This window comes from Pempheris klunzingeri, chromosome 22, assembly GCF_042242105.1.
Source record: "Pempheris klunzingeri isolate RE-2024b chromosome 22, fPemKlu1.hap1, whole genome shotgun sequence".
Lineage (NCBI taxonomy): Eukaryota > Metazoa > Chordata > Actinopteri > Acropomatiformes > Pempheridae > Pempheris > Pempheris klunzingeri.
In genome coordinates, this window is record NC_092033.1 from 3760004 (window position 1) to 3782461 (window position 22458).

A 22458-nucleotide genomic window follows, 5' to 3' on the forward strand; every position below is an offset into this window, starting at 1 on the left:
GAGGCACAGGAGGAGCTGTGGTTGCTGTTTGGGAAGAAATATGATGAAGAATCACTAAGACAGCATAGCAACAAAGAAATCTTGGCCCACAAGTACTGCTGAGCATACTTTCTTCTCAGCTTCTTAAACCTGCAACGGTTTCCAGCTGCAACTGTGCAAGAAGTGACGAAGCCTTTTCTTAACGTATGACATATCAATAAAGCACTAATTTAGTTTTAGCACTTGGTTCTGAAAATAATTTATTTTAAAGCAAAAATACAAATTTACAAGTACATTAATGAGACTCAAGGTTATCGCTCCTTTATCAGGCAGCTGTTTCTCATTACCAAAACAAAAATAAAAAATCCAGCACACCCATTAGCTTGGACATTTTTCAGGCATGAGTATCCTTAGGCTCATATTTCTTCATCCACTTAACGTGCTCAGTCGAAGTAGTCCTCTATATCAATATTGGGGTTGAGCAGCTCCTCTCCGTACGGGGTCAGATCCATCTGGTTCAGGATCAGGTTCTCAAAGGTCTCCTCCAGGTCGGTGTCCCCAATCAGCACCGCTCCCACCATCCTCCCTCTGCTGAGAACCACCTGGGAGAGGAGCACAGGGGGGATCTGCATGAAGCTGCAGCTGGATGTGATGATTTCACCAGCAGCTGATTAAACTATTACCAGAAAAGACTATTCCTTTCTACCTACAACTTTAACCAAACACCAGCTGATCCAGATTTGCTCCTGGCTTGTTATCAGCATTAGATCACACACACAGAAAATCAGTGTTTCCTTTCACACAAATACAACTAATTCAAATGGCTTTTTTCCCCACATGCACTACAAGAATGTTTAACAGCCTCCAAACAACTTGAAATATTTGATACTGCTCACACGAAGGGTTACATGCACATCATTTGTGTGGAAAATAACAAATCCTTCTTCTATTGTAGTATATTCATGTTCTCTCTCCAGGATCACCTTGACATACTCCTGGCCTTTGGTGCAGCGTACCAGCAGCTCCTGGTCGGGCCCCAGCCCCTGCCCATTAAACTTTCCCAGCAGGACTACCTGTGGAATGACCGGCAGAGAGGAAGTGGTTTAAATGCACAGTGTGAATCAGCCGAGAGGACGCCAAGCAGCACCGTGAGGTGACCTTGAAGGGTCTTAGAATGGAAAGCTGATCATTTGCGTAGTAGCTGATTAACATGTTGGTTGTTATTTGAATAACCTTGTAGTTGAAGAATCTGGTGATGTGTGAGAAGAGCTCGAAGCAGAAGTCCAGCTCTATGGGTTCTGACAGGACTTGTGCCGCCATGCAGCGGCCGGTGTACCAGCCCATCTGACGGGCCTGCGTCCACAAACGCATCTGTAACACACACATTAACACACACACACACACACACACACACACACACACACACACACACACACACACACACACACACACACACACAAGGCATATAACTCTGTTTTTAGCTTCTCAGCATCTAAACAGACTCTTGTGTCACCCTGACCAATCTGTCACTGGAGCAGGGAAACATAAAGTGAACTTTTTAGCTCTCCTGCCAACACCAGGGGATCTGAAATCTGAAAATCGACTCATTTCAAACTGACACTTGAATTACAGCAGTGCTGATTGCACACAAAATATATGCAGCACATTTTTTACAGGCCAAAGTTGGAATATTGTATATTTTCACAAATGTGTGTTTCCACACATTTAACTGTAAGTTAATGTACTATGTAAATTCAAAAACAGACTCATGAACGTCTATCAAGGACATCAAGCTTGTCTTTGAAATGTAGCAATGAATTTAAATTTGTATTGGTGTTATACTTTTTAAAAGAAGAATTGGTTTGAACTGAATTGTGGGCAATATTCAAGAAGTGCTGATGCACAGAATCTTTCATTCACTGAGTAGTTTTCAGGTGGCATCATCACCTCTAGTAGGTATTCAGACATACTGATATTATGAAATGATGTCTTATAAAGATGATATAATTTAATTTAATGTCCCACACAGAATCTACTCTGGTTTCTAAACATGGGCCCAAAGCGCTTCCACCTCGGCTGGCGCAATGATTTGTCAGTTTTTGTCAGTTTACCTGCTGCCACAGGGGGCTGTGTTCCCAGCATGCAGTGCACACGTCTCCTGCAGCATACACATCTGGCTCTGATGTCATCATGTGGTCATCTACCTGCAGGCCACCATCGTCTGCCAGCACGAACTAAACCCAGAAAACCGACCAATAAATGATTATTGCTTCATGTTCACAAAACACAGTAATACGCAAACTCGCTGCTGCTAAATTGTACATTGATTTCACTGAGGTGTCTGTGTGAGGAATTAAAGCTAGACATAAAAGCTCATCTGCCCTTTAGTGACATCTAGAGGCATCAATACCAAAGTGTTGAGATGGATTATTTCTGCAACACAAATGAACAGATGCATCTTTCTGGTAGGAGGATATCTAAAAAGGCTAGCAGCAGGTTTGTACAAAGTGTAATGGAAGCACATCTTCTAGGCAACGTGTATATATATATATAGTATAACGTATAAGTCAGATAAGACAGAAGCTAGACGTCATTTTAATGGCATTATATAACATCAAAACTGGGAACAGACACAAGAAGATGCAGATTCTCAGTGTTGGCCCAATTAAAAGACTCAGGAGCACAAGAGAACTTGTTTCTCCTTTACTCACATTGTTGCCATGGAGAAATGGCTCGGTGTTTGGCACGACACCAGTGGCACTGACGACAAACTCACAGCCAAATGTTTTGCCGTTGGTCAGCTGGACGTAAACTGGCCAGGATCCTACTGAGAGGAGAGAAAAAGCTTGAGGGGGGGAAAAAGGGAGAGAGTTGGAGTAGAAGGACGAGCAGTGAATCCAGTTCTCACCATTCTCAGCTCTCTGTGACGAACTGAGCAGCTCCTCGGAGGTGAAGATCTTTTCCACCTCACACTGGTATTCCACGGAAACTCTGCGGGATGCCTGAGCGCACAGCAGCAGGGCGAGGAGCCCCGGGAGAGGAGCAGGAGGGTGTAACATAACACAAGGTCAAGACACAGATTTATTCGCAGAGGCTGATATCCACACAAATAAAAGATGACCTGAGCTGACCTCGGTGCTTTAGGATTGGTACGCAGTATCTCACCTGCTCTGCTCCTCGTAGAGCTATTCCTTCATGCCAGTCTGGACCGAGAGCGCTGCCCGACTCTGTAGTGCCAGAACCGTGCCGTCGTGAGATTCTATCTAGGAATTCACACACACGAATCCAAGCAATCATTTGCATTGAAGAAATCCACAAATCTTGGGACAGATGATACTCTATCGTAAGAGCAAACATTTGAATAAACCTAAGATGAAGACCTGCTGTGAAGGTCTGGGACGCTCCAGGTGCCGGCTCCTCGGTGGTGTAGCGAGTCCTCTTACAGGGAGCAGCTCTTTCTGGTCTGTCAGCGTCCAGTGATGGGATGAGGAATTGTGCCGCCCCAGCGTCAAAGAAGGTGTTTCCTATGGCCTTGTCCTTCACAGCCCAGATCACCTCGCAGCCCTCCACCTCAAACCTACAGAGAGCACATTCACAAACACTGAACGGACGGACAGTGTAAATAACCTCTGAATATGGGGGTGATGTTATGTGAGGGGGTTTCATATCGGCTGTTCAGTCAGAAAAACACACATTTGAAGTGCACCAAAGAGTAGTTTCACTACTTTGGTCACAGTTAACTTACACTAATTCCAGGGCAATCCCTCCATTGCCAATAACAATGATTCTCTTTGCTTTGGACAATCGCTTCTGAAACTCCTGAAACAGAAACACAAGGAAAACTGTTTGACAAAATGTTTTTAACCCCTCGCTAAGGAGTTAGAAGTTATTTTTCTTATCTTTAATACAGGCCAAATACAAATACATTACAATATGGTGGCATGACAATATAACATATTTGACAGAGAAGAAAAAAACGGATGAAAAAGAAAGTAAAGCATATTTTAAGTTTTATATAGTCCTTCTCTTCACTGGAACAATTTTTTCTCCATTACATATTGTGTTGTGCTACTTTCCTTTTTCTAGTTTTTTGTTTGTATGAATTACTAGAAACTACAAATTGTTTGTAGCAAAACCAAAAATGTAATTTTCAGAAACCTTTGTAGCAGCTGCTGTTGTTGGCGTGTTACTGGCTGCACTACTGCACACAGAGCCAAGGCCCAGTGCTGTGGAATTTACTGTATGCGCTGTGTGTGCTTCATGCTACAAGGTCTTGTGAGTTCAGTCACTTCAGGAATTTCACACCCCCGTGTCCCCCACAGCATCCACAGTGACACGGTGGTACCTGGGCGCTGTCTGTGTCCCGGATGCCCAGAACATGAGGGTTGTCCTGGGTTAGGAGCTTGGGTCTGGCCCCACTGCAGATACAAAGCTTCTCATAACCAAAAACGCGGCCATCTGTAGTTTCCAAAGACTGAGAATAGAAAGAAGAATTGGAGACAGGGATTCATTTTCACACCAACCTTTGACTTTAGCTTCTCTCCTCTCACTTTCTGGATGTAATGTGTTTTATTTCACAAACTGGGGTTGGATTTTGGTTATAAAACTGCCATCCAATGACACAGTCCTATTAACACTGAAACTACATGCTGTGACCACATGTCCACAAGGTGGCGATAGTAGCCTTCCTTTACCTCCACTTACTTACAGTTGTTAGTTACATACACATTTTACTAGCAGCCACAATTTCAGAAACAACTTAGTTATTATGTATAAAATCACTGTATTAATGGACACCATTATAATCAATGAGTTACTTACATGCGAGTGTGTGTTCAGTGAATTAACTGCAGAGTGGATGACAGTCAAGTTGGGAAATTTCTCCTCCAAAACACTGGACGCTCGCTCCTCCACATCAAACTCTTCCAGTGTCTTGGACACCTTTCCAAGGAGAACAAAGGGAAAAATTAGTGAGTGCAAACTGAGTAAAATGATTGACAGGTGATTAAATACTTAATACAGACCAGAATATGTACAATAAAAACATTATATTTGGTGTTTTCATAATGTGGTGGATCCATGTAAATCCATCCATCCATGCATTCACTGTCAGCCTTTGAATTAATGTGTTTATGTATAATAATGTTGCCCCAAGACACCATCATCATCTTCATCATCTTCATCATCATCCTCATCCTCATCCTGACCTGTTTATAGTTGGTCACTGCCTTGATAAGGGGACCTGCTGTGATCAGAGCCACAGCAGATGAAGGCATCTGGGATGACAGCTGTCAATGAAGATTAAGATGAATGTTAACTAGTGAATCTCGGTCAATGCATTTATTCTGTGTATCCCTCACTTGTAACGGATCAATTCATTTTCACCTGCTCAACGCATGTCACACCCGCGATGCCTCCTCCAACTATCACAAACCTAAAAGTTTTCTCTTTTTTATCTGCCATCCCAGGCAGAAAACTATGAAAGCTAACAGTAACTAGCTAACACTCGCCTGCCTGACATTTCCCGACACCACAGGGATGTAGTTAAACAGCCGAAATAGTTGTTTTACTCCGTTTCTCTCTCGCCACTGACACAATAATACACATTTACGTCTCAAGTACTAATTGGTAACAGTGTTAAACAACGCTGGGACAATAGTTATGATAGCTAGCTCACTAAATTCTTCTTTAGCACATGACAACTGAGCACTGAGGTAACGTAACTTCCGTGTTTACAATTAACTACGGCAAGCAGCAAGGACGGTTTTCAAAGCGAACGCATAAAGCAGAAGTATTAGATTTCGAGCCAGGAGCGCATGTATATGGAAATAATCATCTCTTAGTGGTGATTATGTATATAGTGTATATATACATAAGTATGCTTGTGTCTGGATGCTTATTTTTGTCCTTTTAACCCAAGTAAAAACGTAAAAACAGTAGGCCTAGTTAGGCATTTGTCATAGAAGTGCATATCAAATAAAGCTAAATCTATATAAAATCATATATGTAAGTGGTTTTAATTTTGTCGTCTACCCCAATCATACGGTCCGATGGTACCTGAATACATTAAATACAAGCTTTTTGTTTGTGGCCATTAAGCAAAATTCAATGACTTTTTATAGTTAAATCACAGTGAGTTATTTCCCTTCATGATCAAACTACTTCTGCAAACCTATGAGAGATTAAAAGGCCAATTGTTATTCATAATCATCGTAATAATAAAACCAGCATTTGTTTGATTGTCAATAATTACTGGAAATATGGGATATTTTTTATACATTAAAGCCAAAATCAGAGAAACAAATGGCCAAGATTGAACAACTTTAAGGGAATTTAAGGGTTTTTACATACACAGTGTTGAGGACAAACATGGTCTGTTTGTTTGTTGCTACAGGAGTCCAGTAAGAGTGTTCAGGTACAGATAATTCTGTAATAAACAAACACTGACTACATACTGGAATAAGTTGCTCTATTTAAGGTTGTTTATGTGCATTTATTGATGACTAGAGTATGTACAGTAGCCTGTAATATAGTCCCTGTGCTAAAAGCAGTGATGGCAGGCTTCAGTTCTTTGTTTTGAATATTGATGGTAGGGCAATCCTCTTGTATATATCTCTAATGTCAGAAATTAATGTGGTCACCGGGTCATGAATCAGATCTAAAATTCCATCAAAACATTCATCAGCCGTTATTACTGCAGTGATAAACAACTCACCACCAGATAACAGTTGAAGTACAGCGCCATTTGTGATTTTACATGAAGTAATCGACAGATCTTGACACGATCCCCATTTGGCGGATAATGGCTGCGTTGTTTTTGGATTCATCAGCAAAAGCCAGCACTTGTTCTATTTTTGAAAAACCTTTTATGCCGGTGTTAACCATGCATGGGAGTATTGATGTCAGTGTCTGAGATGATCGGGTCACTGGTAATCAAACACAGGTTAATGCTGTGCGTCACACTTCCCCTCTTGATTTTCATTACCTTACCCTGAATAACCCCCTGCAGGAAGAAAACACATGACTATATGGACTGCAGCACTGTGATCATACTTCTGTCATACAAAAGTATTTGGACAAATGGGGTTTGCTTAGAAAATAAAAACACAAAACACATTTTTCATTGGTAAAAAAGTGCTATTAGATGTTTTTGTAGATGTGTTTCAATAAATTGTGGGGCCCTTGATCATATTATTGAAATAATGCTGCCTCTGAAATACATTTTTACTCTTAACCCAACCAAAAACGACAGTCCCAGTGAAATACATATAGCAAGGGGTTGAATTGAGATTGTGGGATTGCCTCCAGTATGATCACATAAAGGGATCACAGTTAATCAACCTGATTGTATTTATTGGGCTGTAAACGCCAAGGGGTTTGAATTTAGAGGTACTGCACACTTAAACGTGGTCTAAATCCTGGTAACTAAATCGTAACACTGTGTGAACAACATTTACTCTTATCTAGTATGACCAGTACTTTTTTCTTTACTTGTATTACTAGTTTTATCACGTTACATCTTATTAAATCTAATTTTTTTCTTCTTCTTTGTCCGAAATTATTTATTATGTAATTCTTATGCTTCAGCTTCAGCTTTTGGAGTTTTGATGTATGACTAGAATAGATAAAGTTTGGTTTGACTTGATTTGATCTGATAACTTAAGACGGAAGGCCGAGTTTGAACCAGGAAGTTTAGGCTAAGAGTGTATTCACCAAATGTCGGTGGGTGTTTTAGGCCTCCATGTTCCCAGGCAATGATTCAAGCATGCAGTGCTCTTTAAGTCAACACTAAACTCATGTAGGGTGGAAAGCATTCCTCCTCCATGTGGCAGCTCCCAGCACGTGACACTGTAGCGTCTCATTAATGCGTTCAATCTTCATCTGACCTTTTGCATGTCAGTTTGTGTGGGACATGGGGAGGCAACTGGTTAAAATGTAGCACTCATTTGTTTTAATGATATCTCATTTAGGAGCACTAGCTGATGACATGCTAACAGCCCTTATCTCCTGCAGGCAGTTGTCATGCTTTGCAATAATGTGGCTTAAAACGCATGAAGATTTTTAAAAATATATTTTTGCAATTTTATTATCAAAATCAACAGATAACATTTATTTCATATGGCTTTACATCTGCTTTTCTTTTATTCATTGTTTTATTATTTACTGTGATGTATTTTTATATTTACATCATGCCATTGTGGAACAGCATCAACAGAGCCACAGCACACACAAAGCCAGAAAAAAAAACAACATGTATTGACTTTGATGGTTTTAAATTAAAGGCACTGTTTCTTAAAGTTTATAGAATAAACAAGACAACTTTGCTCATAATAATCATCATTACCATCAGTGTCATCATTAGTAACATCATTCTCACTATCATTGTTACATAAGATGTCTGGATATATCATCAGAGCACTGGGAGTGCTGCTGGAGCTTCCTCAGTCGGTACTAGAGAGGCAGGTAGCTGGGAGGCTGCAGTAGGTCCCTTTTTCCGTATGCAGCAGATCCAACGTTGGTCGGTGCGTAGACGGTACCGATAGTGTTACTGGATCGCACCAGGAAGTCTGCTAGCCTCTGGGTGACGCAGGTGGCTGTGTTGCACTTCCTCTTCTCTATGTGGTGACTGGAGGGGTAAAAGAAAGAAACTGAGAGATGCACTAACACTCATTGATAAATCATAAGTGAGGATTTAATGCAGCTGCTGATTTCTCTAAATGTACCTGTTCATAGCTGTGAGGCCCCTTTGAGGTCGCACACCCATTAGCCCGAGGAACGGGTTGGAGATTAGCCCAGGAGTCAACCAGCCGTCAGTGTCTGGGAGAGCACTCTCCAGCTCGCTGGATGAGCTGGGACTGAAGTACCTGATTCACAAAGGCAAAAGGGCCAAACCGTTTCACACTGATAGCTGATGATACCCTCTTCAGAACATCCACTAGTCCCGAGAGCAAGAAGAAAAAGGGGCCACTTAGTGCCCTCTGTGTTGCACAATGAGGCACTTTCCCACAGATGAGCACAAATGGCTTCCACCTCCAGAGTTATCAGTGCCCTGCTGCTCCTCACCCTGAACATTACAGCCCCTGTTATTGCATAATTTGCATGATATTCAGCTGCTATGGGAGTAGTTTAATTGGTCATTGGTTTCCCGCCTGTTAAGACAATATTCATTGAAGCTGGTGTCTGATATAATGTGAGCAACACTTCTGCAAAGTGAAACCTGCTTGATTTAATTGTTTAAATTGTACACCTAACCTCTGAATCCATGCTTTTTTTTTTTTTTTTTTCACAGGCCATTGCACAAACACACCATAGAGCTCGTTGCTCTGCTTGTGGTATATACATTTACCTGTGGCGTGGAGCAGCAGTGACGCAGCGCAGCAACACAAGCAGCATGAGGAGAAGCACAGGCACCCTCAGGTGATACATAGTGTAGGGTGATTACCTGGATCAACACAGTGGATGCAACACAGTTTGATTTACTGCCACAGAGAGTTAGAGCAAACCAGAGCAAACCAGCCAAATTTGCTTTATTTGTTGTAATGAACCTTTATTTAACTATGGAGATCTGACCAAAAGACAGCATCACAGAAACTTATGAATTAATGTACATTATCTGTTAGAATTCAACACATGCAACCAAGTGTAAAATACTATAGTTGTATAGAAGAGTACAGAGTATTATAAAAATTAAAAAAAAATATATTGAAGACAAATACTGTTAAATCTATACAATCTATAATCCACCTCCACTCTAATTTAAAACACTTACCAAAAGCCAATTATTTGAATGTTTGATTGGTTAATATTGTCCAGAAAATGCCAGAAAATGTAAAGAAGCCAGCGTGATGTCTTTAAAATGCTTGTTTTCTCCAGCAGTCCAACACCCAAAGATAATCAGTTTCTTGTATAAGACAAAGAAAATGAGCAAATCCTCACGATTGAGAAACTAGAACGTTTTGTTTTTTTGCTCAAAAAAATGGTTGCACGTTAATTTTCTGTCCATTTGACATCACATATATACATCCTGTGTGCACAAGCTGGAATACTTTATTTAAGCTTCTGTATGTCATATTTCCAAGTGTAAAATTATTTGAAGGCTTTTAGTGATTCCTTATATTAAGTAGAGAATCTCTTCTGCATCATTTCAGCTTGTTTTGGATGTTGAATTTGAAACAAAGAGCAATTTTGTTTATTTGACCAACACACAACTCAGATTTAAAGATCTAAAAAAAAAAATCTGTAAAGAAGTAGAGTTTCAGCAAAATTTCCTGTTCAAACCTACAAGAAAACTGTCATTAGACAAACAAAACACTGCTCATTTCCTGTAGTACATCCTTTGTATATATGCAAAAGATTCAGAGGGAGGTGTGTAAAAGACAAATAAAGCCTTTATAAGACAGAGCACTTACTTTGTGTTGTGTCAGCCAGTGGGCAGCAGATCCCAGCCTGTCAATGTCCAGGATTTGTCAGACTGTCACACAAAGCGACTCCAACAGTTATAGGCTCATCGCTCAAAGCACTTGTGACATCAGCTCTCTCCAAATATAGCCTTGCATTTTCATTTACACAGAATGAGGAGGGTGACGGGGGGAGGACGGGGGTGTGTGGGGATGTAGGGAAGTCCAAGAGGGTCTCACATATGTTGTGTGCACACTCAGCAGTACGTTAATGTAAACACTTAAAACCTGTGAACTGTGAAAAATATGCATTTTCACAGTACACACACACACACACACACACACTCATAAACACACACACACACACACACCTTTGTACGTCACGATGCTCATCATCACCTTCGTCATCGTTGTCATCAGCATCCGTGATGGGACTGACCCGTCATAGACCCACACCAGGGAGAGGAAAACTGTCTTCTTATTTACCTTGAGACACGTAATAAAGTTTCAGGTCACCCAACTCTGGCCCTGCTGATCCCCCGCCCCCCCACCCCACCCCCCGCGGGGCTTCATCAGCCGTGAATAATAAATGTGAAGATGAATTCTCATTAATAATGAATGTTGCCTCATTATTTTGACAGGACACGTCACAAACAACCAAGAAAGTATTAATTAATGAAGTGATGGTAAAACTTGAGAGTTAACGCTTTACTAGCACGTGTGCTGATTAGCAGTCACACTTTTTTGCAACAGTTTCCTGAAAAATTGGTTTATTTTTTGGTAACTTTAAAGCTCCTATAAATATTAACGATGAATCAGATAACTATGTGTAATGTGAAAGATGTCATTTAGCTAATTTTGTTTTTTTTATGACCCCATCTGCATTAAATGACTCTGACTGCTCTCATCATTGTCATCTTGTCTTTTCAGTCGAAGCCACGCCCACTTCATATTAGTCAGACAGAAAAACACAAATACAGAGTCTGTAATGTGAAATAGCAAATCTGTTCTAATTTTAGCAGAAATAGTGCGTTCACAAAATGGGTGTACAGGTCCTTTAAATCTCACTTTCTGCAAAAGTCCTCTGCTGCACATGAGCTGGATTAGACAGAAAAGGAAGAGTCTGCTTCACAGATATAGATACAGATACAGTGGGGGCAGTGGTAGCCACCACGGCTGAAAGAAATACACCCATAAAAATGTAATTATCAGAGAATGGCTGAAAAAAAGACATTAAATTTGAAATGATAACCATGACCGCGTGTCTGATGAATGCTTGTCATCTCGGGGAGATGCTGCCACAGGCTGCAGGCTGCTGGTAATTGCCAGTGGTTTTAACCGCGGCTTTGAGCTAATACAGAGATGTAGTGCAGTCCTAATGGTTGTGCAACACCCCCAAACCCACAAAGGTCCAACAAACACCTCCCTGTGTTTCCCGTAAGCTTCCCAAGAAAACCTGCAGTAGCTGCAGACAATGTGAGAGGATTTTTCTCTGATTTCTACATGGAGTATGCAGTTTGCCTGTACAGTAGATTTCTGGAATCAATGTTATGACTCTATTCAGTTTTATTTGCAGGTGATTTCTGCAGATGAACAATTTCAAAGTAAAATTTAAAAACAAGTGATTCATTCTGCATTTTTGTCAGTGACTGTTAATGCAATTATAAAAACGCTGGTTAATAAAAACTTTAGATTTAATATATAATTAACCAATTAAATATTTAATTACTCTGGTGGATATGAGGCTTTTTTTTTTTTAGAAAGGTTAGTATGCACAAAGAAAGGACAGACTGGAAGGGAAGACAGAGAAAAGAAAGAGGGCTAGGGGTGTGCATGTGTAGGGTTTTAAATCTGTTTTTACAGTCTGGGGAAACTCAGACTGGAGCTCTCCTGTTTCATTGTGTTTCCTTGTTCCTTGGATTAGTTTGGTAACAGTGACGATCCAGATGTTTCATGGGCGGCGGCTCAATTTCCTGCTCTGGTCACAGGAGGCAAACCACTGATACAACAGCTAACTTTTAGTTTACTGAAAGCGCCACAATCTTTAAGGTATCTGAAATTCTTCTTATTCGATTCTCCAGTCAGCAGCTCCTCTATATAGCCAATTTGTGTCCATTTTCACACTCAGTGCAGAGATTTAGGAAGCTTTTGACAGCTCCAATACACAAACTCAATATAGTTTTCCTCTAGCGAAGGACATAAGAGGGATCAAAAGCCACTGGGGAATGATTAGTGGGTAAGTAGCCAGTGCCAGTCAAGGTAATGGCATTGCAGCCTCTGATAGCAACTGTTTATTAACTGGGAATGTGTCCACTATTGCTTGATATAATGTTTAAATAGACAGATAGTCAGGTGTGTGTGCAATACATTACAACGACACTAAAATCTCGCTTGGATAACAGCCTGCTTCGTCCAGAGAGGAGCCCTCATGTTACATCCACAAATAAACATTAACGTCAGCGTTAATTGCATAGAAATGAATGACTCCTTGGTCAAGAATGTTAGTGGATGTGCTGTCTGACAAATATTTCTCTGTTTTGTTCCCTCCAGGCTATTTATAGCACTAATGCCTCTTTTACGTAGGCGTGTACTAATACCGTGTTTTTGAACTCTTGGCAGCTAATATGTCAAATTAGACCTGTGGTGAGTTTCCTATTTGTGATGCAGTCGCTCAAGAACTTGTTGAACCGTACCAAACAGTGGTGGTTGAAAGAAAGCATTCAAAGAGTGAGGGATCATCTTCAATAATAAAAGGGAACATTAAAGGTCTATTTTACTGCAATCTGCAACTAATTTAAGACATGAAACGTACCTGTTTTCAGACAAACGAATCCTTTTACCATTAAAGCTGCTATAATCAGTATTCTCATGTCAACAATGGCTTAAAACATGTGTAGTGTGAAAGAAGTCACTCATTGTATGAACCCACAGGCAGTTTTTTCCTTACTCTGCAGATCCTCACTGCTTGACAGAACTTTACAGCATCTTTTAGCTGATTCTTTTGGTTTTACAGTCACTACACAGCTGCTGTCAGAAAAAAAGTAAAAAGTTCTACTAGTCTGGTTTGGCATTACCTGCCCAGCACCAAACGGCAGAGGGACAAAGTGAGCAGCTTGACAACATTACGGAGCATTTGACAGCTAAATAAACAGATATTTACTTCAGGAGCTGCTGAGGAGCAAACAGAAGCTTCAAGGAGAGTAAGTATTAGACTTCAGCTCATCAGGTGGAACCTTAATGGCAAATGAATGCTAATGTTTCTCCGTGGCTGCTTAAGGTGTAAATGAGCCACTCTCTGCATGTTGCCCCTTCAACTTTATAAGGTAATAATGTGTCAGTATTGTATTTACAGCTCGTAGCTCTGCCCCCAAGTGGCTGAAATTCAATTATTGCAGGTTTAGTTAACAATGACATACATTTGAAAACTAAATTGAGTTCTGAATTTACACTTTCAGAACATAAACCACCTGTGAGGAAGCAACGAAAGCCTAATTATTTGTATCCACAGTATGATAAACACAGTATGTTTTTGAGGCTGCGAAATTGAATGTGACTATAATATCACTCATTCAATGATTCATTTATTGACATAAAAATAAAAACATTCATGTTGGCACAGAAGTTTTCTCTAAGGTTTCTCAGTGTGGGCCTTGCAGGGCTTCTGTGTGATCGTGAGCATACATGAGCCAACATTTTGAATTGCTGGTCAATGTGCACATCCAGTTCTATTCCATTTCTATTCCAAGTCCTGTGCTATGTTTCTACAGCTACAGTCCTCTTCAGGTCTGTAATATAACAGCAGAGTGTAGTAAAAGAGGGAGAAATACTGTTAGCATAGAGCATGCTACAGCCCAGACGAAAAAGCAATCCCTCTTGACAATCCGAGTAAAAATGACTTTTGGCCAACCTTTCAGTAAGTGTTCAAGTTGGCCTTGTTTGACCCTGTGTTTGCACAGCTTAGTTTTGTGGGCCGTCAGTTTCTTCGCTGAGTGAAGTTTCTTTCTCTAACTGGTCCTTGTTGTCATTGTGATGGTCCAGCTTCTCTTTTTCCACCACTGCATTCGTCTCCCTCCCGTCTTTTCCCTCCTCCTCTGAATTCTGCCCATCCGTCTCTATCTTTGCTTCCTCGCTTGGATCTGTCGGGGATTTGGGCTGCGGCTTCTCCTGGGAGTTAATTGTGGAGATGAGTCTGCCATCCTGGGGGAGCTGCTCTGTTGTGTGAACCTCATCTCCCTCCTCGAGCTCTGTTGCAATCTTTATCCAAACTTTCGGAGCATGAGGCAGTTTGGGAGGTTTAGGAGTGCCAGGCTGATCCTCTGTGAGATTTGATGGAGCCTGAAGTTCAATTTCCTTGGAAGCTTCTGTACGCTGCGTCTCTATTTTTTGATCTGGTTTCCGAAACTGACGTCTAAGGAGGATGATGACGGCAATGATGAAGAAATAGGAGGAACCGCTGAGGCACGTGATCAGACCCAGGAAGATGATCCTGAAAGAAGAGATAAAAGATGGACACTTTCGCGCAAAATGAATATGAGCAATCGTATTCTGTTTCCACATTTGTAGAGCATGGCGTACCTGTACATAGCAGAATCATAAATGCGGCACGCCCCCCTGCCCCCACACTTTTTGATTGACCACTTCAGGCAAGTTGAATCAATCAGGGCTCCGAAATACACTGGTGCAGGAATTCCACCTACAGATGAAGTATCACCCAAATATGAACTTTTACAACATTTGAACACTGTTCCTCAATCATATTTCTCACATTATCTAATTAATCTAAACTAATACACACATTTGCACTCCAGCTAGACTAAATGTGACATCAGAAAGTCCTCTCACACTGACAGTGATGAAGCTTACCAAGAGTCCTTGTTACCAACGTCTGGATCCCCAGTGCAAGTGATTTGAGCTCTGGTGAGATGCATCTGTAATTATAACAACATCAACATCAGTTCATTCATATAGATCATTTTCTAAAAGGTTGCAATGACAGTCAGTGTATTTAAATAATTTAAAGACATTAATCGTTTGAGTCATTAGTTTGACTCCTTGGCAATATGTGTATTTGCTGTCTTGCCAAGAGATGAGCATTTTCCCAAAACGTTGAACAATTTCTTTAAAATGCAAAGGACTGACTGGTAAAATTAGGTTTTTAACTTGTTAACAGCATCAAAACAAAGTTTGTGATGCCACTCAGGCTCAAATCATACTAGTTATATACATTAAGTCTAATATTTCCAGCTGTCACTGTTTCCCTCTTGCCAGGACTGGGTGCACAGACCGTATGATGACCATGTAGCCAGGCGTGGCTCCCAGAGAGTTGATAAAGGAGCTGAGAACAGATACAGCCATGTAGGAGGTGAAACTGCGGCTGCAATCCTTGGCATGTGGGCACTGACCCAGCCTCACGGACGTACTGCTGCCTGCGGGGAAGGAGGTGGACACACAGCTGCAGTTGTGAAAGACCTGGTAGAGAGAAAGAAACTGCAATGTAATGGGCTGTAATGGAGTTCTTAGGATTAACTTCTCTCCTTCAGTCAAATGTTCTTGGTTGGCTGTTAATAATCATGTCAAATCAAGTAATGGTGCTGCTGCTCAAATGAACAGAACTCATCAAATATCTGATCAGCAGGTTTACTCTGAACGCTGTGTGTTCGTGCAGCCACGGTTCGCAGCCCTACTGTGTTTTTGCCGTATCCACTGGAGTTGAGGCAGCCGGCCATGCATGGAGAGATGTAGGTGATGCCGCTGTCTGAGCACACGGGGTCCCACTCCTCTGCTGAGCATGAGCAGTCTCTGTTGCACTCTGAGAAGAGCATATCCCTGTTGTAAGATACAATCTGCGTCCTGCAGGGCAAAGAGGGTATGTCTTTATGTTAGCTGCAGGCTGTGTTTCCAAAAGGCTGTAAGAGTTCCTACATATGTACATACTACATAGTTTTGGCCCTTCATGTCTCAGCACTGACCCGTTGTATGAGATGGTGAGACCAGCTATTGGGATGTTATCACACTTGGTGCCAAACTGCAGCAGCAGGAGCAGATAAGCCATGAAGGACGTGGCAAAGGAGAGCTGAGCTCCTGACACCAAACTCAGTTTATACCTCTTCATCAGCAGCCCCCCCAGGAAGATCCCCACCGCCACCGCAGGCAGGTTCAACATACCTAGAAGAAAAACGTGATGGAGTCTGGACACTTACAGTAGGAAGCCTCTCGCTGTCAGACACCTTAAAATAGTTCTAGCAGTAGTTTTAAGTGCACTGTGGGACACCAGGCACGGCCAACTCTTTATCTGATGGACGAGTGCTGCCTAATCATGTAAAACTCTGATTATTTTCTTAAGTTTCTTACAGACTGTTGGGTGAATTACTGCATTCTTGGCTCCCAATAGAGGCGTTCACAACAATTGATGATAGCTTGGTTCTGACCATGTTACCGACTATACATATATATCCAGCAATATGTGGGGAAGTTATTGTAATGTCATATTTGTGAATACTCATCTCGATAAAACTTGTGTAATCTTAAAGGAAGAAAAGTTGGGGAAGTTAGCAACCAGCCAGTCTGACTTTTAATATTTACCACTTTCCCATAAATGTTACCTTTAACATTATTTAGCAATCATTGTGGGAAAAGCAGAGATTTGAAAGTTCAAGGTTGTCAAGATTTTGTATTAATACAATTTGTTTCTTTTTACCTATGAGGAAGTTGGCTCTAGATGCAGACTGTCCAAACTGTTGTTCCATGTATTTGGCTTTGAAGGTGAACAGGCCGATGAAAGAGTTGAACTTCAGGATGCTCCCACAAAGGAGCAGGAAGTAGGCAGGAGTTCCCAACAGGCGCTTCAGCGAGGGAAGAAACGCTGCGGAAAAAGGCGTCCGGTAAAGATACAAGCAATAACCATAAGCTGTAATTTATCATCAAATTTGAACTAAATGTATATTTAAAGAGGACTGTCTCAACCTTTAGCAATGTCAGTCAGCTTGAGGTTGTGAGAGTTGTTGAGGGAATCCTCTGTCCCTTCTTGGTTCTCACTCCTGCTCACGTCTCCCTCCTGCTTTGGCAGCGAGCGGGGCAGGAACCAGAAGGGAATGCTGGAGATGAGCAGGAGGGCTGAGGACACCATGAAGCCCATCCACCAGGCACCCACCCAGCGGGCATCTTTAGTAGTGATGGTCACAGCTTCTGCACGACAGAAAAGACTTCTGAAGTGAGTTCACAGCCTGATGTGTGTTCAATCCATCACTTTCACTTGTAATTTCAATCTGTCACTCCCTTTGTGTGAAGCGACCACATCGGACAACAGATTTTATTTTGAAAGAACAGCATAATTGCACGTTATTAATCAGGGTTGGGACACACTGCACACTTTTTTTTTTTTTTTTTTTACAAATAAATTATTGATTTTGTTTTATCTATCTGTGTGAGTCCACAATTCCTCACAGGGATACCCAGACAAGCCCTCGCTAACCTGTTCTGACAGGTGTGCAGCCTATTTTTATGGTAGCCTGTCAGACCTTTGCACCATGAGCAGCAGGCAAGGGCAAAATCTGTCTGAGCCAAAGCTCCAGACAGGGTCACCATGTCTCCTCTGTCAAAACATAAAATTCCCCTTGTCGGCCTGTCTACACAGGACTCGTTTCAGCCGTATTTTTCAGTCGCTCATCTCATGCACCTGTGATGGCGGCCATTTACATCCATGAGGGGTCAGATTCACCTAAATTCTTGGTAATGCTTGAAACAATGAGTGCTTGATTGCAGCTGCCAATTTTGTTGCCTAGAAAAAGACTTTCAATTGCAGATTTTATCTAATTAATCTAATGCTAGGGTTTATAGTGAGCGCTAATCATAACACTTGCAAAACAAATGCGTTACATTTACCCAGATCAACATATCCAATGTCGACATATAGTTTGGCACAATAGGAGCCCAGGAGGAACCCAAACATGGGGCCCAGGAGAGTAATGGTCTGAAGACAAGCTGCAAATCACAAAATAATAGAAAAGATGAACATTTTAAATGATGTGGTTTAAAAGAGAGGCGGCGAAATCAATTAAACTCCAGTGGGAATACATTTGAAATGTTTTACCTATGTAGAAGGGGGAGTTTTCTGCTTTAGCAAAGTCGTCAATGTAGGAGATGCCCAGAGGTGTGACCGGTGTTTCTCCAATCCCCCGCAGAGCGCTCCCCAGGAACACATAGATCCACATGTTGGAGCCAGACTCCCTCACACAGGCTCCATAAAGACACACATGATATTAATGCATGATATGGATTTTGTATAAATTGGTAATGTTTGTGTGTGTGTGTGTGTGTGTGTGTGTACATGTAGTGTCTGCATCATTCACAGACTCTTATATAATATAAAAGGCAGCTTTGGTCCATGTGTATCAAAAGTTGAATTTAAAAAAAAACATTAAAGTTTGCATGAAAGAGAGAGAAAGAGAGAATAAAGTATAACGTCTGCCACCTCAATTACCACCTAAGAGCAGATGTATGAATGCAATTCGGTCAGTTTAATACGATGTGGCTTTAAGCTTACACTGCTGCATAGTATATGACTTCCACATTGTGTTTCTTTTTAAATAAAACCTCATCAGAATAGCTGAACGGGATCAATACATTGCCGTCTGTGACTGTATGCCATGCTTTTGTGAGAAGAGGAATTAATTATGGCTCAACAATAGGAAGACTGGAGTAACATTTCGTCTGGAGCCGATCTCAGGGAAGTAGAATTAATTGGATCAAGAGCTCCTCCTCAAAACACTGGAGAATCCATACACATGTATTTTTGTGTTTTGTAATTTATTACCATAAATATTACAGACGTCTGCTCCCTCAGTGATGCTAAAGGACCTGATGGTCTCACATATTATTCCGTCTCTTTTCTTGTTCTTTTTCTAGCTTTCAGCTTTTGTTGGCCTGCTCTGCGGTGTGCATACAGACTGGCTGTTGAGGTTTTAGCCCTAATAAAGGGGACGGGGAGATTTGTCCTTTTACCGGGACTGCTAGTTCAAAGTTGCAGAAGTTTTCAATTATCAGCAACCCAAGAGGTGTAGCTCTGGGGCTGAAGTTTTCAGCCACTGTGGAGTTGTTGAGCAGTATGTACTCAGCAAGGGAGGCGAGTGGCTTTGAAGGTCAGACCAGGATCAGTGCATTCCAGGGATGGTTGAAAGAAAGCCAGTGACTTATTAAAGGTTTCAACCAAGTTTCATGTTAAGACAGACTCTTTGCATACGACTGTTGTGGCTCTCCTTGCATGAAACTCAAAAAATAGCAAAATTAGATGAATGGAAATCCAAATCACTGATATTTCAGTGGAAATCATTGTGAATTTGCCACCTGTTTGATCTCAGCATGCAGTCTTACCTTTGTTGTCTTCCACCGAAGGTTCTATATGAATTTCTGGTTCATCTTCTGTTCTCAGAGGATCCACACAGGCGGCGATGTTCACACTGTCATTCTGGAGGGCTTGAATGATTGTGTCATACTTGTAGCTGTGGAAACCAGAGGTGCCACAATGAAGCATTGATCAAGATCATTTGGAGGTCATTTTTCCTTTCAAAGGTTTGCAACAACAGGCGCTTTGTTGGAGTTTACCGTCCCATGAAGAAGTGTGTCAGGCCAGTGAGAAAGGCCCCCACAGCCATGAGGAGACAGCCCACAGCAATGAGTCTGGGCCGGTGTAGCTTGGCCCCAAAATGGCTGACCACAGCAAGAAACAACAAGTTGCCTACCTCCAAGAAAGAGAAACCAAGATAGCAGAAGAAATCATTTATCAACAGCTACACAGTTGAACAGAAAAGGACGGCAGAGACAAAAGTCTTCACCAAGTGCTCAATACATTTGTGTTAAATCAATAGATAGATGGTACCCATCTCAAAACTGCCATCTATAAGTCCAATGTGCGTGCTGGAGAGGTCAAAGCGTCTCTCAATCTGGGTGATGGAGCTCTTCATGTAGGTTCCTGTCAGAGCCTTGGAGAAACAGGCGAAGGACAGCGCCACTATAAACAACTGGGAGACACAAGAGGAAATACGAGTCATCAAAATAAGCTAATATTTCATATATTTCACAGCCGTGAAACACCCCCACCCACTGCAGCCTCTACAGTCTTTGGTTTTACTGTGTGTGGCCCCCCTTCGAGCCTCTTTATTATTGAGTTAATTCCCAATGGGGATTATAGCAATTCTCCTGCATGTTTTGCTTTGTACAATATTCCATTTATTATGCTGTGTTGCTACAGAGGCTTTCATTCTCAGCTCAAACCTGACAGGTATGGACCACTTTGGGGTTTAATTCTCTTGAAAACCTTAATTAGAGCACATGAAACAGACACAAAGCATTAAAGAACAATGGGAGGGGAGCTTGAATTGGGGGAGTTTGGGAAAAAACCTGTTCAGAAACTCTTAAAGTCACTTATGGAGCTACTTTGAGTGGAAAATAGTTACCCTCACATCCGACCGAAATCAAACAAGTGCGTGTTGGAGGACGTGTGGAGAGGAGTCTGAAACCCATATACATGTAAGTGCCGTCTTTTGGAGGGCAATATTTGATTTCCTTTATGAAGTATTCGGTTTTCAGTTACCCAAGAACACTGTTGGCCATCTTTGGGGCCTTTACATGAGCAGTGATGGAAGAAGGGAGAAGAAATAACAGTAACCTTCCAACCTATGATACATGGCAGTCAGTTATTAAAGGTATTCACACAAGGGAAAAAATAACTTTCATGCTGAGACTGCAACTGATGGCCTGAAGAGTGAGAGGGGCATGCTGGGAAAACTTAAGTGATTTAATTGGCCGCTTATGGCAGTGTTGTGGTTCTTGTTTTATTTGGATGTTGCTTATTTTTGTGTGTGGTTTTTTTTATTGAGTAAGTAATGGTTTTATAAGCACACGATTTCTGGACGCTACTGTCCCACAGATATGATGAAGTGAAGAGGTGACGAAGGGCAGGCGAGGAATGAGTTAGAATCTGTGCGTGGATGAAAGTAAAGCTGAAGCATTGTAAAATGGGAAGTAAATGTAATCTATACACATTTTGGATTAGTAGATTTTTAAAAAAATGTTGTAATAACTGTAAAAAACATACTTCCTTGTCTGAATAAGGTAAAGTCTAGGAATGGCTCCATATTTCTGAGATATTTTTAAACTCAAGAATGCGGAGCAGAAAACTAAATAGCAGCCAATACAATTTTATATATTTTATGTGAGTGTACTTGGTTGTGCATGATTCTGAAAATGTACTTTTTAAGCGACTATCTACAGACTGAGCTGAGGCCAATGAGGAAAAAGTCTTGGATGAAATTGTTGCATAGATGTGTTTTGGGAGAAAGGCTCCATTAGCTTTGCACATGTTGATGTAGTGCTGCAATCAGGCGTGGCAGAGCTCAGGACTGCTACTGAAGTGTGTGAGAAATGTTGATATGCTCATCCAGAGTAGAAATGTGGCCTGCTAAGATGTTCGAAAACAACATAACATCAGCCCTTGGCGTGATTCTGCCCACTTTGGGGTAAAGACTGATGCACGTCATTATCCATCCATCACACACTTCTTGAGGTTTGAACCCTTGCCGTGACAGGACAGTGCTAACTGCACCACCGTGCTGCCTTTAAGGCTTTTAACTGGTGTTTTTGTCTCGAGCAATTTACTGTGAGTGCATCAGCAGAGCGAACCCATGGAGAAAAACAGCGTTGATCACAGGTAGCTTTAGTACTTTGAGGGTGGAGATGCCAGGGCGCTTTCTGCTCTTCTGGTCAGACTCGCACAGAGCGTGCTGGCTGGTCATCTGGTCTCTGTCCTCTGTTGCTTCCTCCATCCTACACTCAGCGTTTGTGTGCCGGTCTACCTGCCGGTCCTCAGGCACCGCGAGAAAAAGCAGACACAGACAATAAATAGACAGTAAAAGAAGGAAGGTCAGGCTAAAGTAATGCGTTTTTTTGATTGAATTCACCCTTTAATAATAATAATGTGTTTATTCATAGAACTTCTCCAGTAGGAAAATAATAACCTGCAGTAGTGACATGAAGAGAAGAACTACTTTAAGGAACAGTTCAACATTTTGGAAAATAAGTGTATTCC

General features: G+C 41.5%; 3 protein-coding genes across 5 annotated transcripts; all 3 read right to left on the reverse strand.

The window, feature by feature from the left end:
- Window positions 1–221: 221 nt before the first annotated feature.
- pyroxd1 (pyridine nucleotide-disulphide oxidoreductase domain 1) lies at window positions 222–5697 on the reverse strand. Of its 3 annotated transcripts, none has more exons than XM_070853779.1 (13): window positions 5365–5697; window positions 5187–5267; window positions 4801–4920; window positions 4325–4453; window positions 3725–3798; window positions 3360–3556; window positions 3145–3242; window positions 2888–2981; window positions 2691–2803; window positions 2091–2213; window positions 1213–1350; window positions 963–1052; window positions 222–581 (listed from the first exon to the last, which is right to left on the reverse strand). In XM_070853779.1, the coding sequence occupies exons 1-13, from the start codon at window positions 5440–5442 to the stop codon at window positions 423–425; spliced, it is 1494 nt and encodes a 497-aa protein (XP_070709880.1). In that variant the 5' UTR covers window positions 5443–5697; the 3' UTR covers window positions 222–422. The 3 variants fall into 3 exon arrangements, with proteins under 3 accessions (XP_070709880.1, XP_070709879.1, XP_070709878.1); XM_070853778.1 differs by having other exon boundaries at window positions 2691–2806; XM_070853777.1 differs by having other exon boundaries at window positions 2691–2981.
- Window positions 5698–8430: 2733 nt separating this feature from the next.
- LOC139222205 (calcitonin gene-related peptide 2) lies at window positions 8431–9405 on the reverse strand. Its single transcript, XM_070854182.1, has 3 exons — window positions 9326–9405; window positions 8703–8843; window positions 8431–8605 (listed from the first exon to the last, which is right to left on the reverse strand). Exons 1-3 carry the CDS (start codon window positions 9403–9405, stop codon window positions 8431–8433), a joined length of 396 nt encoding a protein of 131 aa, XP_070710283.1.
- A 4928-nt stretch (window positions 9406–14333) lies between these two features.
- LOC139222242 (solute carrier organic anion transporter family member 1C1-like) lies at window positions 14334–22195 on the reverse strand. Its single transcript, XM_070854216.1, has 14 exons — window positions 22094–22195; window positions 20251–20392; window positions 19977–20109; window positions 19746–19873; window positions 18466–18612; window positions 18258–18356; window positions 17340–17561; window positions 17074–17238; window positions 16346–16541; window positions 16061–16226; window positions 15661–15845; window positions 15240–15304; window positions 14952–15069; window positions 14334–14862 (listed from the first exon to the last, which is right to left on the reverse strand). The coding sequence occupies exons 1-14, from the start codon at window positions 22193–22195 to the stop codon at window positions 14334–14336; spliced, it is 2397 nt and encodes a 798-aa protein (XP_070710317.1).
- Window positions 22196–22458: the final 263 nt, after the last annotated feature.

Bases quoted from the DNA above. Each gene is read 5' to 3' on its own strand.
- pyroxd1 (XM_070853777.1), bottom strand. From the start codon at position 5,442: ATGGCAGATAAAAAAGAGAAAACTTTTAGGTTTGTGATAGTTGGAGGA. The intron at 3,243-3,359 runs GTCTTCATCTTA...GTGAATTCCTAG, and splicing joins GTCCCAGACCTTCACAGCAG to ATAGAATCTCACGACGGCAC. The intron at 2,214-2,690 runs GTGAGTAAAGGA...TTCTGGGTTTAG, and splicing joins CATTTCTCCATGGCAACAAT to TTCGTGCTGGCAGACGATGG.
- LOC139222205 (XM_070854182.1), bottom strand. From the start codon at position 9,405: ATGTATCACCTGAGGGTGCCTGTGCTTCTCCTCATGCTGCTTGTGTTG. The intron at 8,844-9,325 runs GTAAATGTATAT...TTTGTGAATCAG, and splicing joins ACTGCTGCTCCACGCCACAG to GTACTTCAGTCCCAGCTCAT. The intron at 8,606-8,702 runs GTACATTTAGAG...TTACCCCTCCAG, and splicing joins GGCCTCACAGCTATGAACAG to TCACCACATAGAGAAGAGGA.
- LOC139222242 (XM_070854216.1), bottom strand. From the start codon at position 22,195: ATGGAGGAAGCAACAGAGGACAGAGACCAGATGACCAGCCAGCACGCT. The intron at 16,227-16,345 runs GTCAGTGCTGAG...TTTGCCCTGCAG, and splicing joins CTCACCATCTCATACAACGG to GACGCAGATTGTATCTTACA. The intron at 14,863-14,951 runs GTACGCCATGCT...CTCTTCTTTCAG, and splicing joins TATGATTCTGCTATGTACAG to GATCATCTTCCTGGGTCTGA.